This window comes from Actinia tenebrosa, unplaced genomic scaffold (genome assembly GCF_029948245.1).
Source record: "Actinia tenebrosa isolate PJP-AT-01 unplaced genomic scaffold, QUT_ActTen_1.0 PGA_scaffold0__85_contigs__length_37466705, whole genome shotgun sequence".
In the NCBI taxonomy this organism is placed as follows: Eukaryota; Metazoa; Cnidaria; class Anthozoa; order Actiniaria; family Actiniidae; genus Actinia; species Actinia tenebrosa.
In genome coordinates this window covers 24,109,730-24,126,748 of record NW_028292569.1, presented here as the reverse complement: position 1 = coordinate 24,126,748, position 17,019 = coordinate 24,109,730, and the positions used below count along the sequence as shown (strand labels likewise).

General features: G+C 37.1%; 1 protein-coding gene across 2 annotated transcripts; it reads right to left on the bottom strand.

Moving 5' to 3' along the window:
• Positions 1 to 2,694: 2,694 nt before the first annotated feature.
• LOC116295127 (uncharacterized) lies at positions 2,695 to 16,490 on the bottom strand. 2 transcript variants are annotated; one of them, XM_089036830.1, is made up of 16 exons: positions 15,850 to 16,482; positions 14,749 to 14,799; positions 14,248 to 14,385; positions 13,404 to 13,568; positions 12,766 to 12,886; positions 12,539 to 12,651; positions 12,366 to 12,437; positions 11,816 to 12,037; positions 11,311 to 11,484; positions 10,807 to 10,992; positions 10,127 to 10,273; positions 9,557 to 9,822; positions 8,234 to 8,315; positions 4,146 to 4,253; positions 3,920 to 4,063; positions 2,695 to 3,364 (listed from the first exon to the last, which is right to left on the bottom strand). In XM_089036830.1, exons 1-16 carry the CDS (start codon positions 16,019 to 16,021, stop codon positions 3,249 to 3,251), a joined length of 2,277 nt encoding a protein of 758 aa, XP_088892956.1. In that variant the 5' UTR covers positions 16,022 to 16,482; the 3' UTR covers positions 2,695 to 3,248. The 2 variants fall into 2 exon arrangements, with proteins under 2 accessions (XP_088892956.1, XP_031558725.2); XM_031702865.2 differs by lacking the exons at positions 2,695 to 3,364; positions 3,920 to 4,063; positions 4,146 to 4,253; positions 8,234 to 8,315 and adding an exon at positions 9,014 to 9,386 and having other exon boundaries at positions 15,850 to 16,490.
• Between the last annotated feature and the right edge of the window lie 529 nt (positions 16,491 to 17,019).

Genomic DNA, 17,019 nt, shown 5'->3' with positions numbered 1-17,019 from the left:
CTGAGAGAAAATTACTAAGAATGGAGCCAGTTATATTTTTATACAGTGCCCCACCATGCCAAAACGAATTCAAATCCATTATATTTCTTTGAGGGGACAACATGAGTTATTTATTTTTCTGCGACCTCGGAGACGTCGGCACGAGTAGTTTTCCACACATTCAAATACCGTAGCAAGGGCACTAGGACACCGAATGTGGTTGGATTTCTATAGGTTTTTTCCTTTCGATTATTTGAATTAAATTAAGTTGTTGGTATAGCACCAACAGATTCAAGTACGGAACGGCCGTTAAATAGGCTATTCAAACCGTTTGACCTTTGGAATGAAAACGTCTGCATTACAACAGCGAACGAAGGAACACGGACACAAGATAAGTAAACAAGTATAACGTTAATTTAATTAAAATAATCGAAAGGAAAAAAACTATCCAAGCACATTCGGTGTCGTAGTGCCCTTGACAGTAGTTACCAAACATGCAAACAGCAATGCCCGGGTTCCCTGTGTTTTTATTTTTGGGATTCCTTTGTCAAATGCCAGGTTTCTAAGCTAAATACAAGATGGTGGACGATGAAGGACAATGTCCAATATTTTCATCGCTGTAATATCTGCAAGTTTAATTGATATTTTCGACAATTCAAAGCTTTAAATCGCTTAAAAACCACCAACAGTACTTATGAATAAGGTAAGCTTTCCAAATATGGATTAGAATTTGATAGAAAAGCGAACAAAAATACTATTTTTGGGGAATGATTGAAGTAGGAATTTCTATTATTGGTGCAAGGGCCAGAAGAGCAATAATTTATGCTGTTTAAAAGCATTATGGTTAAGGGAAGGTACGTTTTCTTATTGTAGAAAAGGGGAAAGGCTTGAGAGTTTGCAGTAAACTTTTAAAGAATAGTTTTGCATTCAGAATTATAACACATTTTCGTTATCTCGTTGTGGCACTTTAATTCTTATCAGCTATATGAATGTTTGGTTATTCAACAATTTAAAATTAAGCTGCAAGGCTAGACAAGCTATCGATCTGACTGTCTGTCTGCCGAAAAAGAATATGTTGTTGTGCCTCCTCATGGCTGCCACACGTGGCGGTGCAAAGCATCAAAAGCTATGTCAAAGTAGCCTGTACTACCATTAGTGCAAACTATATTATATCTACAGCTGAAATTGAAAGAATAGAAATTGAAAGAATACTAGAAATAACTCGATCAATCCGGCATCCATCCATCCATCCATGTATCGTTTCATCCAACCACCCCTTAACATTTTTCGAGTTCTGATTTTTCGTATTGGTTTAATTTTTTTTTACATAATATTAAAACGCTATTGCCACAGAGGTTTTCACTTCATCCTCACAATAGGCAGTTCATTTAGAGCGTCAATGCTTCATCTTTTCAGATAAGTCATTCCCTTGAGTATTTTTCGTTCATTTATGCGATGCGAAATGTATTCCCAAAAGAATGACACGCGGTTCAGAAGTATGCCGTGTTTCGGAAGCTTTAGGAAAGGAAAGAAGCTAAATATTCATTTCTTCCACAACATACGTTCTCTGGCATGTTTATTCTGCTCCGCTGTCGATAGCTGAACATTACGACGAGGAGTTTCAATTTAACTATACTATGTTGGATAAACGGAATCGAAAGGACACCAAAGTCAGAAGGCATGGTTGGTTGGTCTCATATCCGCACCATTACAACAACATATAGTGAGTATTAATCACATGATAAAGTATTGTTCAATATTAGTAATTTTAGCCGAAGACTGCAGTTTGTCTTCTTATTGCTTATTTCATTCTTATGAAAATTACTCTAAACTGAAAAGATAAAAAACTGAGATAGAAATGTACCTTGAAATTGAAAACACAAGTTGAATTTAGATTCTAGTATACCTATCTAAAATATCTTCATGCATGCGCGCAGTTATTGATTGGTTGCAAGCATTTCCAAGAGAATTAAAACACAAAAGCATGGCGGCTATTGTGGTGCAATGCTAATAAGAAACCTTATGTTAAATGCACCAACGTGCAATCGAAGAATAGAAGTGGGAATGTTGAAAGTCTTGAAAATTTCTGCTTGCTGCTCTTCGTATAAAACGTAAGAAGGTGCAAGTGAAAAATAATATAATATTATTCAAAGATAGTTACAAATCACAGATTTTAAGATTTGTTTTTAAGAGTACAAGAAATTATTAATTTATGTTTTTAATTTACATCAATTGTGGCCATTTTTAAATGCTAATCCATCCTTTGATCCTCCCTTTTGTAAATAAAGGTTTTTCTGGATACCTCATGTTGATAGTCTCACTTCCAAAGATTCTATGGTACTTTCAGAAATAAATAGTATATAATTCCTGGCGAATTCATAGAGCGACAATTTGATGTTCGCTTTAGATATAGACATATCTGGTACGTTCTATTAAATTGAATATTGACACCCTGTACAAGACATAGTATACATAGAAAGTACACCCCTATTCAAGACAACTTACGGTAAATTTTATACCCTATTCAAGACGTGAAGGCAAAAAACCATACCCTATTTGGCGGAACGTCCCCGTATAGTGAATATAAGGGAGTACCCCCCTCGGGAAAAACTCCATTTTGGATGTCAGGTTTGGGCTTGTTTATTTTTCTCTTGATCACCAAGTTTAGTTCAGTAAAAGATAATTTCATGTATAAATACAACGACGACGACGACGTTGGTGATGCGTGGACTTTACTTTTAAATGTTTGAAATTATTCAATTTAATAAACCATTTTAATCTTAAAAACGAGAGAAATTACATAGAATGCATCGAAACGTCATGGCCCTAGAAATGCTTTATACATAAATCAGATACTTAATAATAATTAATTAGTTAAGTTAAGAAGGAAATTGAACGAAACACGTGCCAACAGATATACGTAATTATAAAGGCAGAAGCAATACAATGTGCCATTTTGCATAAGAAAGACCAACTCAAGTCCACGTGACTGGACCGCAAGGAACTATGGGTATAAATCACTAAAGCAGTTGACTGCATAATCTTATGTGATTCAGTAGATACACCTCGGGTTTACGTGACGGACCCTTTGCTGGCGAGTGGGCAGTATTGAGCCGTTCAATTAAAACGCATTTTGAATTGACTGTATACAAAAAGATATTCAGTCATTTGCTACCCATCCAAGATGGCTGCTGTCGTGGGATCACGCAAGCTGTAAATTATTTAACTTGATAAAAATCATCAAAAATACATATATTTATTGCATATCACTACGCATCGCACTTGTTGCAGCTTTTCTTGCAGTTGACATGCATGTAGGCCGGGTTAGCTTTACATTCGCCAATCTCAGCCCACTTACTGCACTTTCGGTTGTTGTCAGCACACACTGAAACGAGAACAACAAGAAAAATCTTTGTTCCACCTTTATAATAGGGATAAATTACGTCATAATCTTGACTCGCGTGATAAAGATGACCTTCACCCAACACAAACATTGCAGTTCTTTTCGAAGTTTTCTTGCATCCATTTTTTGTTCTTCATTGTACTCTTTAAAGCCCATTTTGGGCAGTCAATGTGTTTGTCTTTGCATGGAGCTAAGAATGGCTGAGGCAATAAAAACTAAGAAAATTTCAAATTTTCTCCAGAGGGATGCACATGGAGGAGGAATATGAAATACATTATCTTGAATAATCTTTGATTCTCAAAAGCTGTGTAGACACGTAGACTAGAAAATAAGCTTAAACCCAAGCTTCATGAAAAACATACAACTTGTTTGGTTTTCTACTCTATGTACCCAAATTTTGAATATTCTCTGTTAAATAAAGTTAATGTGTGAATGATATATATTCTTTCGCAAAAATTTGTTATGTTGTCAATAATCTTTTCTACTAAGCAAAGGCCGAAAATATGGCATCATTCTTAATATTTCTAAATGTAATACCTTTGCAGATTTTGCAGCTCTTTGCACAATTTTTATGCATATAGATTTTGTTCTTTTCGCATTCTCCACGCTTCGCCCACAATGGACATTGAACCGTATTGGAGTCTTTACATTCTTTGGAGGTGATTACATTGTTTGCAAAAGCTGTGAATTCAAAGGAAATCAAAAATATATTAGGCTCAAGGATTCTACTTTGCATTATGGAAAGTCACGTGTTCTTACTTACGCCCACAAACACAGCTTCTTGGACAATTCTTCTTCATCCATGCTTCGTTAGCTTTACATTCTCCTCTTGCTGACCACTTTTTACACAACTGGTATTTATCTTGACAAGCTGAAAGAAAAAAAGAAGTGAGAAAGAAGGAAACGAAACGACTATTAAAGTATAATAAAACAATAAATAGAGAATCAAGGGTGGTGTAGTGGTAGCCAACTGGCCTCTCGAGCTCTGGGCCGGTGTACTTAACAAATTGACATCAGATTTTTATGTGTCTGTCCTCTTATTGACAATAAATTGCGTCATCACATTGTCAAAGTAGTGTGGATCCGCATACTACTTTGACAATGTGATGGCGAAATTTATTGTCAATAAGAGGACAGACACATAAAAAATCTGATGTCAATTTGTTTTTTACAATAACAAAAACGATAAAAACATCTCATTTTTAGCGATCAAAACAACCAACGGAAAGAGCGCGCGCTCGTTGACGTCAGCTTTATCTGTCTGTCCTCTTATTGATAATAAGAAATGACCAATCAGCGCGCGAGAAATTTGTAAGTTATTGTAAAAATAGGGTTTGATTTCTGGATAACGATACATCCCGATAACCCGATATAGCCCAATAAGACGATATATAGCCCGATAAGACGATATATAGCCCAATAAGACGATATATAGCCCAATAAGACGATATATAGCCCAATAAGACGATATATAGCCCAATAAGACGATATATAGCCCAATAAGACTATATAGCGCAATAAGACGATATAGCCCAATAAGACGATATATAGTCCAATAAGACGATATATAGCCCAATAAGACGATACATAGCCCAATAAGACGATATATAGCCCAATAAGACTATATAGCGCAATAAGACGATATAGCCCAATAAGACGATATATAGTCCAATAAGACGATATATAGCCCAATAAGACGATATATAGCCCAATAAGACGATATATAGCCCAATAAGATGATATATAGCCCAATAACATGATACATAGCCCAATAAGATGATATAGCCAATAACTGCATGGCCCAATAAGATGATACATAGCCCAATAAGATGATATAGCCCAATAAGATGATATAGCCCAATAAGACGATAATAGCCCAATAGAGGATATAGACCATAGCATTATCTAGCCCAATAACACGATATATAGCCCAATAAGATGATATATAGACCAATAGGATTATATAGCCCAATAACACGATATATAGCCCAATAAGATGATATATAGACCAATAAGATGATATAGCCCAATAACACGATATATAGCCCAATAAGACGATATACATGTATAGCCCAATAAGACGATATATAGCCCAATAACACGATATAGCCCAATAGACGATATATAGCCCAATAACACGATATATAGCCCAATAAGACTGATATATAGCCCAATAAGACGATATATAGCCCAATAACACGATATATAGCCCAATAACACGATTATAGCCCAATAAGACGATATATAGCCCAATAAGACGATATATAGCCCAATAAGATGATATAGCCCAATAAGACGATATATAGCCCAATAAGACGATATATAGCCCAATAAGATGATATAGCCCAATAAGACTGATATAGCGCAATAAGACGATATATATCCCAATAACACTATATATAGCCCAATAACACGATATATAGCCCAATAAGACGATATATAGCCCAATAAGACGATATATAGCCCAATAAGACTATATAGCGCAATAAGACGATATATAGCCCAATAAGACGATATATAGCCCAATAAGACGATATATAGCCCAATAAGACGATATATAGCCTAATAAGACGATATATAGCCCAATAAGACGATATATAAGCCCAATAACACGGATATATACGCACCAATAAAGACCTATATATAGCGCAAATAATACGATATAGCCCAATAAAGGGACGATATATAGCCCAATAAGCACGAGATATAGCCCAATAAGAACGATATATAGCCCAATAAGAATGACGATATAATAGACCAATAAGACGATATAGCCAATAAGCACGATATATAGCCCAATAAGACGATATATAGCCCAATAAGACTATTATATAGCCCAATAACGACGATATATAGCCCAATAAGACGACTATATAGCCAATAAGACCTGATATATAGGCCCAATAACGACTATACATAGCCCATAATAACGACGATATTATAGCCCAATAAGACGATTTATCTTAGCCCAATAAGCACGATATATAGCCCAATTAAAGACGATATATAGAGCCAATTAAGGACGATATACTAGCCCATAAGACGATTATATAGCCAATAAGCCGGATATATAGCCCAATAACGACGATATATAGCCCAATAAGACTAATATAGCCCAATAAGACGATATATAGCTCCCAATAGACACGATCTATAGCCCTAATAAGACCGATATATAGCGCCCATAAGACGATATATAGCCCATAAGACGATCTATAGCCCAATAATAGCCCAATACGACGCATATAGCCCAATAAGACGATATATAGCCCAATAAGACGATATATAGCCCAATAACACGATATATAGCCCCAATAAGACGATATATAGCCCAATAAGACATATATAGCCAATAAGACTGAATATAGCCCAATAAGACGATATATAGCCCCACTAAGCACGATATATAGCCCAATAAGCTGATATAGCCCAATAAGACGATATATAGCCCAATAAGCACGATATATAGCCCAATAAGACGATATATAGCCCAATAAGCACGATATATAGCCCAATAAGACGATATATAGCCCAAATAAGGACTATATAGCCCAATAAGACGATATATAGCCCCAATAAGACGATATATAGCCCAATAAGATGATATAGCCCCAATAAGACGATAAGCCCAATAAGACGATATATAGCCCAATAAGACGATATATAGGCCCAATAAGACTGATATAGCCCAATAAGAACGATATATAGCCCAATAAGACGATATATAGCCCAATAACACGATATATAGCCCAATAAGACGATATATAGCCCAATAAGACGATATATAGCCCAATAAGACGATATATAGCCCAATAAGACGATATATAGCCCAATAAGACGATATATAGCCCAATAAGAGATATAGCCCAATAAGACGATATATAGCCCAATAAGACGATATATAGCCCAATAAGACGATATATAGCCCAATAAGACGATATATAGCCCAATAAGACGATATATAGCCCAATAAACGATATATAGCCCCAATAAGACGATATATAGCCCAATAAGACGATATAGCCAATAAGACGATATATAGCCCAATAAGACGATATATAGCCCAATAAGACGATATATAGCCCAATAAGACGATATATAGCCCAATAAGACGATATAGCCCAATAACACGATATATAGCCCAATAAGACGATATATAGCCCAATAAGACGATATATAGCCCAATAAGACGATACATAGCCCAATAAGACGATATATAGCCCAATAAGACGATATATAGCCCAATAACACGATATATAGCCCAATAACACGATATATAGCCCAATAACACGATATATAGCCCAATAACACGATATATAGCCCAATAACACGATATATAGCCCAATAACACGATATATAGCCCAATAAGACTATATAGCCCAATAAGACGATATATAGCCCAATAAGACGATACATAGCCCTATAAGACGATATATAGCCCAATAAGACGATATATAGCCCAATAAGACGATATATAGCCCAATAAGACGATATATAGCCCAATAAGACGATATATAGCGCAATAAGACGATATATAGCCCAATAACACGATATATAGCCCAATAAGACGATATATAGCCCAATAAGACGATATATAGCCCAATAAGACGATATATAGCCCAATAACACGATATATAGCCCAATAACACGATATATAGCCCAATAACACGATATATAGCCCAATAAGACGATATAGCCCAATAAGATGATATATAGCCCAATAACACGATATATAGCCCAATAAGACGATATATAGCCCAATAAGATAGACAATAAAAGCCTGACTTTTTCTTAAACAATTGGGGGAGACGGTGAGGCGAATGAGATAAGGGGAATAAGTTGGATACTTACAACATTTCCCATCATCGATGTACACGTCGTCAATGGCTATGTCAGAATAACCTGTGTTGCCAACAGTAGCAACTATAGCAAACTGATCAAAATGAAACATAAGATAAAATGAAACCTTGGTTCCGCCCACCTCCAAGAAATAATAAATTCACTCAACTTGAAATGCAGTGTATGCGAACTGTAATCATATCAATTTAATTATTAGGTGTCATCATCATCATTCGACTTCAGCATTTTTATCATCGTCATCGTCATCATCATAACCACCACTATTATCATATTGCCTTGCATCAAAAGACTAAAATTTTGACATTATGAACCGGCCGCTGATCTTACTCGACTAAGATACTGTAGTTTAATCTTCACTTTTGCAATCTAATCTATTATAAGTGTCATAATATCGATCATAATTTCAACTTTTTTGCTTTTTTTTCAGTATCGGAATAAAGCACAAAAACTGGCTAACAGTCGTCGCATGCAACACTCATTGTTGTCAATACCCTCACTGTCATAGCCGCCATCTTATTATTCTCAACACAATTGACATGAGCAGTAATCACAACACATCGTTACTACAACAACTGTCAAGATCGAAAGTAAAATGCAGTATTAAGTAGCCTGTATATCAGGAGTTCTTGTGTGGATTTGGGAAAACCGGGGTGCTGGGGGAACTTTGGAAATTTGGAACGAGCAAGAATTGAAACCGAGCAAAAAGGAAGCGAAGGAGGTATGCCGGTTCTTTCTTTCTTTCTTTCTTTCTTTCTTTCTTTCTTTCTTTCTTTCTTTCTTTCTTTCTTTCTTTCTTTCTTTCTTTCATTCATTCATTCATTCTTTCATTCATTCATTCATTCTTTCATTCATTCATTCATTCATTCATTCATTCATTCATTCATTCATTCATTCATTCATTCATTCATTCATTCATTCATTCATTCTTTCATTCATTCTTTCTTTCTTTCTTTCTCTGTAGTTTTGCTAGTAACTACGCCTATGCTTTTTGATTTATCGAGCAAGTAAACCAAACCATTACACCTCTTCGGCATTAGGTAATCTTTTCCCATTTCAGACCACGTGTCATTCCCTTGAGAATAAGATTCTTTGTTTGAGCTGTATCCATATTCATGCGTTTTCTCATGTGCAAGCGAGCGCAAACCTTAAACAATGGAAAAACATTACGTCAGAGCCGAAGAGGTCTATTAAAAGTAAACAACACCAATCAAGGAAAATCAAATTCTCGAAGAAATTAATTCAAGAATTGGAAATACTAAACAGCATCACTCGTTAGAAAACGAATAAGAAGCATATATAGACTGTTTAACTTACAGCAAACGTCGTCTTTGCTTCAATAGTTGCCGTCCCAAGATGCCATGGTTTGCCCTGATTACCTTCCTTGTAAAATATAGTTTTTGTTGGTAATCCTGGTCGATACAGTTTAACTTCCAGAGATCCCATCGTATGCCCATACATGGTATAGTAAAACTTAAGGCAATGGAATTTTGTTTTGGCTGTCAGGGTCGTGCTTGTCAGTATCGCCTTGTCGCCAGGTTTAGCAGGATAAGATGACTCCATGTACAAATAATGACCTTTAGCTTGAAAATGAAAGTATGTGTCAATGAATACAGTCGAGACTTGCTATTGCTGCATGACACTTGCTTGCATGTGTTCCACTGAATTGCAATTACTCTTAAATGAACATTCGTAATATGGACACTCTGCTAATAAGAAAACTTATGTCACAACGGATTGCAATTACTCTTAAATGGATCCTTTTGATATGGACACCCTACTAAAAGAGAAACTTATGTCCCACTGGATTGTACTTACTCTCCATTCAATACCAAATTCATTGCTCAAAAGCACAATAAATTAAGCCGAGGCTCCGAGACCTGTTACCTGTTCCTTTGGTGTGGTCATAAAACGGACCAGTATTCATGGTTTTAGTAACAAACTGGTGTCTGATCCATTTCAGCTTCATGCCGTGATTGTTTTTCCACATTCCAAAAGGACGACTTGGACTCTCAAACTCTGTATCATAATCATCTTGAATTTAAAAAATGAGGATTACTAAGTATTCACACCACTGGTAATAATTATAATAAATACGGCACATGTGAAAGAAAACAATGCACTTATCAAAATTCGAACACGGATTAAGGGACAAAGGTTTGAATTGTTAGCCACAATCGTAAATCCAGGAGAGAATTATTCAAAAATAAGTGGGAAAATGAACATCTTTTGCTGTGAGAATTATGAAAATGTACTTCAGTAACACTGAAAATTTTTGTAATCCCTCTGCCTCTTTTACTCTTTTCGATCTCCTGTTTAGAATTTCGATATTAAGGATAAAGGAAGGAAAGCAATTTAACGTCCCGGAAAATGAATACTGTGTGCACCTACGTTACTGACAATCCTTAAATCATCAGTGTGTTAGGAATTGACCTGATGGTCTTTTTAGTTTAGTCAGTGCGGAGGGCGAAGTCAAACGGGAATGGTGGGCGGAGAGGGATTTCAAAGTTATGACGCTTGCACGCCTCTACGAATCTAGTGAAAGTCAATATTAATGTGATGCGTACCTAAATGGCACCTCCCTACGGTACACAGTTCATCCTCTTTTGCTTTTCCTGTACAAGGTTTACCATACTTAGAAGGAGCCGGGTTGTTACACTGCCTTGTTCGGCTTCGCGCTCCTTCATCACAACTAGCACTGCAAGTAGTCCATGCACCCCAGTTACCCCAATGACCATTAATTGCATTCTTGGCTGAAAAAAATTCATTGGCTTAAATAAAAAGTTAAGAGGATAATCATGACGATGCCCAATGAAATGCCCCCAACCATTAACTGTTTAGTGCATCAATCACTTTCATAAGTGCTCTGTTTTCTTGCCTTTCTTTTTTCTGATAATAACTATAATAGTGTGGACAACAAAAATAACTTTGTTTCGCGTAAAGGGCCGTCGATTTCGCTTTAGTGACAAGAATGTCAGTTACAAATCGATGCTAGACGTATTCTCAGATACATATTACAACTGAATTTTATCAGGTCCAGCATTGCATTTTGTGCCGCTTTATTTACTTACCCAGACACTCCCTTACTGAACACTTTAGTCTTTCTTTCTCGATACCGTACACATTAACATTGCCTCCACAACTTTTAGGATTCCCACTATGATAGCAATAACGATTTCTTGACTTGTAACAATGTTCATCACATGGCGTGAACTCAGACCATTTGGTCCAGCCGTAACGTTTACCTGAAAACCGCAAACAAGGTCGAAATAGGTCAGCGAGACTTTGGGACCTTTCTCGCCCTCTCAAAGTCTGTTGCTAGATAACCTGATATTCAGGCAGTAAGATCAGGGGTAACTCAGTTAATGCTCTTCTCCTGAAGCTTATAACTTCCCCCAAGAACCGGAGAAACATTAAGGTAGCTAGACGACTTTAGAGTGGAATTTCGTAAGACAGCTTTAACAGCGTCACAATGCGTGGCACCTTCACAGCACAGATCGAATTGATAATCAATGCGAAATTGCTCAAAGCGTGCAATTTAAAAAATTTTTTTTTGCATGTCAAGTATGGACTTACTTTGGCAGTCGTACAAAGCGTTAATTTCAATGATGTCTTTTGTACTCAAACGTTTGTTCTTAGTTCCAAATTCCATATTTTCGTTTCCAACAGCTACAATGGTAGGCTTTCCATTTTTGGAGAATGCATAGCGATCGTAATGCATGATTGACTGGTAATCGTAATCTTTATTCAGATTGTCTATGGTTTCCCAGTTGTATTTGTCAAACTGATCTTGAAAACCTGTAAAACAAAACGTAAGCTTAAGAAGGCACCGAAATTTAATTGGAGACCATGATGGACTGATATTCGTAATCTATATTCATTTGGTCCATGCACGCCTCTCCAGTCTAATTCTGCTTCATTGTAAAATAAAAAAGATCTACTAGACGAATCCTGTTTCAAAGGCAAAGTATTGGGTATGAACGTAAACCTCTCACATACATTCTGGGATCAGTTCTCTATGTAACATTCCATGAGAAAATAGTTTTCATGAAAAATTAAATCTTGGGCAGGGAGTGGTGTTCACTGACTGACAATGAACGCCCCCTTGATCCGCCCCTGGCCTTACCTGTTTGGATATTCTCCCATTTGATGGACACAAATTTATCGCGGTCTGCACGAGCCTGTTCGTGCCAAAAACCTGGAGAACATAAAGGAGTAGAAGTTATTAATCAAGATTCCTTCAGTGCCTACGACTTAGTCATATATGTAGTACTGTACTATACAATTAACGTATATTACCTAAAGCATGTAACAGTTCGTGTATAATGATGCCAGGGAAGTTGCATCCACTACCAAGAGAGACGGGCTGGCCAACAGGTGAAACGTAATGCCTCCCTATCTTAGAAGAGCATCTGAGTAACACAGAACACAAAAACAATTCTTAATATTAATTTAATATTTAATAAAGATACGAAGGCAAATCAAAAAGATTATAGTTTCAACGAAATTTGAAGCCAGATTCTTACCCAGCATTCCTTTTGAAGTAGATATAGTTTCCATGTACACCAGGTCGATAAGGCACGAAACGAAGACATGTGTGTTTGTGGAACTCAGCGAAAGCTATGAACAAGTTATTCTTGATATGCACTAGAAAAGCAAGACAGAAAAGACAAAGGTCAAAGAAGTGGATTTTATCGATCAGTAAGTGATGATAACCCGAAACCGGTAAATTTATAGCCCTCCCTCCCCTTTAGAGACCTGCTGAAATACTCGATACTGTGTGTCCGTACTACTTCTATTGAGAAATACCTATATCATGAGACAAGCAGCCGTTTTTGAGGGGTTTCCGTCTACAATGCATTGTCAGAAACCATTTTCTAAAATCATACTTTCGTTTCCAATTGGAAAGCTATGATAGCCCACTCCTTATAGTATCCACACTTGGCTATGGCTTCAATCAAAATCCCAAATCTCGCATGATTTTCTTCCATTCAAAGCCTGGGGCTTTAAGGTGGTCAGGGTAGCAACTATATTGTGATCGGTCAGTATTCTACTGAATCTTTTCAAACAACCTCAGTCTCCTTCACTGGGAATATGCTTTGCTAAATACATATACTAGATCAGTAAGACATGGACTAGGTACCTTCTATCGAATTATACTTACTCATATCAGGTGAGAGTCTGTAGAGGATTATCCTTGATTGCCACAGTCGTTTTCTCGATCGAACGGCATTTCTTTTCGTTCTCGTTTGGTTCGGTAAATGAAGGAGTTCCTCCAGATCTTCGTCTACAATGATATCTCCTTGATACAGACCTTCTATATGATGGGCTGTGTATTTAGTACAATAATAGTAAGTCTTACTCGTTCTCTTACGGTGGTACAATTAAAAGCGTAACGTAGTATTACACTGCCCTGACAACCAAAATGTTTTTGAATTCTAATAGATGGCACCAATATTATTGCAATGTTAGAAATATAAGTGGATCACATGCATCTAAAAATGAGTAGCTAGAAGGTAAATAAACACAGTAAATCGGATAGGGCGGTTTTGGTCCCATAAATGGGGTCAAAATGTTGATCCTATAGTGGCCTCCTTAAAGTAGGGCTATTTTGGCAAAACCGGTAGGGGCAATTTTTTAGCTCTGGTTTTGGGACTGTTTTAGCCCCTCATATGGATTTTCCCCCTAATTGGGCCTAGTTGAGGGGGCCAAAACAGTACATATATAGACCCATATCAAAATAGCTTCTGTGGGGCCAAAACGGCATTGTTCTATTTTGGCCCTGGCCTAGGCTAAAATAGCACTACTTTGAAAAAGCCAAAATGGCTCTATGGTGCCAGATTGGTCCTCTCAAATTTACTTTGTAGGGGAGGCGTATATATTTAGAGTTTTGAGTCATTTAGTGAAAACAAATATTAATCTTACATATACCACTAGCTTCTCCTAATTTTGAAGAAAATCCTGGGCAAAAAAGGGGGCACCGGAGTACCTTTCCAGAACTAATTTACCTTCGTTATCCTTCTCGATGTTCTCAAAAACATCCGGTTCCTTCGATCTTTTTGTTTCCTGATCTCTCAGAGCCTTTTTCCTTTTCTCCAAGTGAACCATGTTTACAGCCAGAATTTTGCCGTGCACTGTCTCGTATTCTGTAAAACAATGGAAATTTCACTGGGAAACGCAAAAACTCCACTAAAGGAATGACATTCAGTTCCGATCTAACTGGGGTTTTTTTTCTGTCTATATTTTCATTTTCTTTATCAAGGGTCTTCTTTAGTTATCTCAGGAGACTCGTTTACTCGTCTTTTTGATGGTTAAGACGACCCCGTCTTTAAAGATTAGTTTAGGAAAGTTTTGGATCGCTGCAACTTTTGACCGATTCTCGTCCAAGTTGCAATTCAACTGGTAATTTTTCCTCCCCAAGAATTCCTCTCAGTACTCAAATTTAATCATTATTATTATTAATAAATTAATATAGTGTTTGATATTTTTAAGATCAAAAGTGGTGTTACCTCTGTTTGCAATCTCCTCGATTTCAGGTTCCTCGCTCACTTGTTGAGGCTCTATAAAAACATGGGTAAAATTTCATAAAGAGTGACAGAATTACCATTCATAAGTCAGCACATTTTCTTAAGTGGACGAACCTTTCCGTTTAAACTCCTTCTCCGGCTCCGTGCCGAAAAGGCCCAGCCAGCCCCTGAACACACATTGCATGTGTACACTTTAATTTTTAATATATTTGATTATGTCGCATTAAGCTAATAAAGTTTGTCTGGCCCGTCAACAAATCTACCACGTCTTTTCAACTGCTGTACTTGATTGCTGAATTGCATTCGCACCTAGCAACTTATAGACTTCAAATATACTTATCAATTTTCACCGCTGATTTGTACAACAATTCTGGCCGTAACTTTTGAATACAATTTTGAAAAATTTAATTCGTGTGTGTGAGTTTTCCGGTTTGTCATAATTACGAAAGAAGTAGTGAAACTTGATGTCAGTTCAGACTGTACAACTAATTAATCATGCATTTTCTAGTAAATCCATGGTGGTATCGTCGTGTACGGGTTAACCATCTACGTCATTTTCGGAGCAAATCCATGATTAAAAAAACTCGATCGCTGACAATTTTGTTCATTTTCTGCAGGACAACATTACAACATGCAAATAAAATAATCAAGTTTTGAAGAAAAAAAGTTTAGTAGTCGGCATCAAATGAGCTTTATTTTTTCGTAATGAGTAAAGTAACCCAGATCATACCGCAGAATTGAGACTAACAGAATCAATTTTTGAACATGAAAAAAATTGAGACATTTGACTGAGGATCATGCTGCGCGCTACTGATTTTGGCGGTTAAGAGTCTCATCAACGGTTTTTTCTTGACCTTTCATTCTGGTGAATAATCAGCTTATTGCTAGCCTGCGTTCATGCTACATATTACCCGATATGGCAACTGATACAAATCTAAATTGATGCAGATCTTATTTTAAATAATCCTGTCCCCTACGGCAGATACCGAGAGAGAGCCTATATCAACGATTATGCCTTTAAAATGCTATCAGCTATTTATTGAGACAAGTAAAGTTTATGTAGACCCGGTAAAACCCAATTACCTTCACTATCATCACGGTTAAGCAAGTCAAGATCAGTCCTTGGTTTAGCTGTGATAAATTCACAAATAAGAATCTCAGCCATCAGAAATAAAACCAGGGGCAAATGCATATTGAGCCAACTTGTTTCTTTCGCTTCTTGAACTGATGACCACTGCAGTAAGCCACTGGGCATCTGAACTAAATGGGGCTTCTGATTACGGCTTATATGTCAAATGTCAAAGTTATTGTAATGTTGTACGAGGTAACCCAAGTATTCAAAACAACAGCCAATTATATTGATTGATATTCAGCCGCCGTTCAGACCTCACGTGGATATTGTTTCAATCTCAATGAGCACAACTTTAAAATTATTTTTCTCCTTCTCCCCCTCTTCTTTTTGCAGTCACTCCACAATAGGATGTTTGCATGATGGCGTCACTGACCTCTACTACCAGACTCCCTTGCACACTTTTTTTTATTCAGTTAATTAGCACCAATTGTCTTACTATTCTCATAGGGAAATACAAATTTGAATAAGAAAGAAAATCCGCGAAGCATTATGGTAGTGGGAGTCAAATGACGCCATCATGCAAACGTCCTATTGCCGAGAAATGCTCTCCAAAACTAGTGGAGTAGGATCAGTATGCGCCAAATGCTTCAAACTGGACCGGGTTCAATCGTGGTATTGCTACTAGAAGCCCGAGGGGGGGGAGGGGGTACTTTCCTATATTCGCTATACGGGTACGTGCCGCCAAACAGGGTATGGTATTCAGCGATTCTACTATGGAACAGGATATATGAAATCACGCTCTCTACTCTCTGGAACACGGTATGATTTTCAGCGATCTTGCTCTGAAACAGGGTATGAATTTCAGCAATTTTACTCTGGAACAGAGTCAGGATTCAGTGGGCTCAGCGGCACATCCCTACCCTAAACGGGCAAGAGTACCCTCCCCCTCCCTAGGGACTAGAAGCAATCACATTGCCTGCGTCACTTATTCCGGCGAACTCGTAGCAGTTCTTACTTTCACTTGTACTATGCAACGACTAGTTTTTATTGTGGTTAAATAACAAATTCTTACCACACTGAGTTGGACCTACCGCCTAACAACGGAAACTACTATAGAAAACAAAAGTCAAAATAAAAGACGTTTCATCTCGCCTCTCTAGTTTTCTTTGCAGCTTCTGAAG

Coding starts and splice junctions, on each gene's coding strand:
- LOC116295127 (XM_089036830.1), bottom strand. CDS start 16,021: ATGCCCAGTGGCTTACTGCAGTGGTCATCAGTTCAAGAAGCGAAAGAA. Junction 13,569..14,247: donor CATCGAGAAGGATAACGAAG/GTAAATTAGTTC, acceptor CTAAATACACAG/CCCATCATATAGAAGGTCTG. Junction 8,316..9,556: donor AAGCAAAGACGACGTTTGCT/GTAAGTTAAACA, acceptor CATTTTGATCAG/TTTGCTATAGTTGCTACTGT.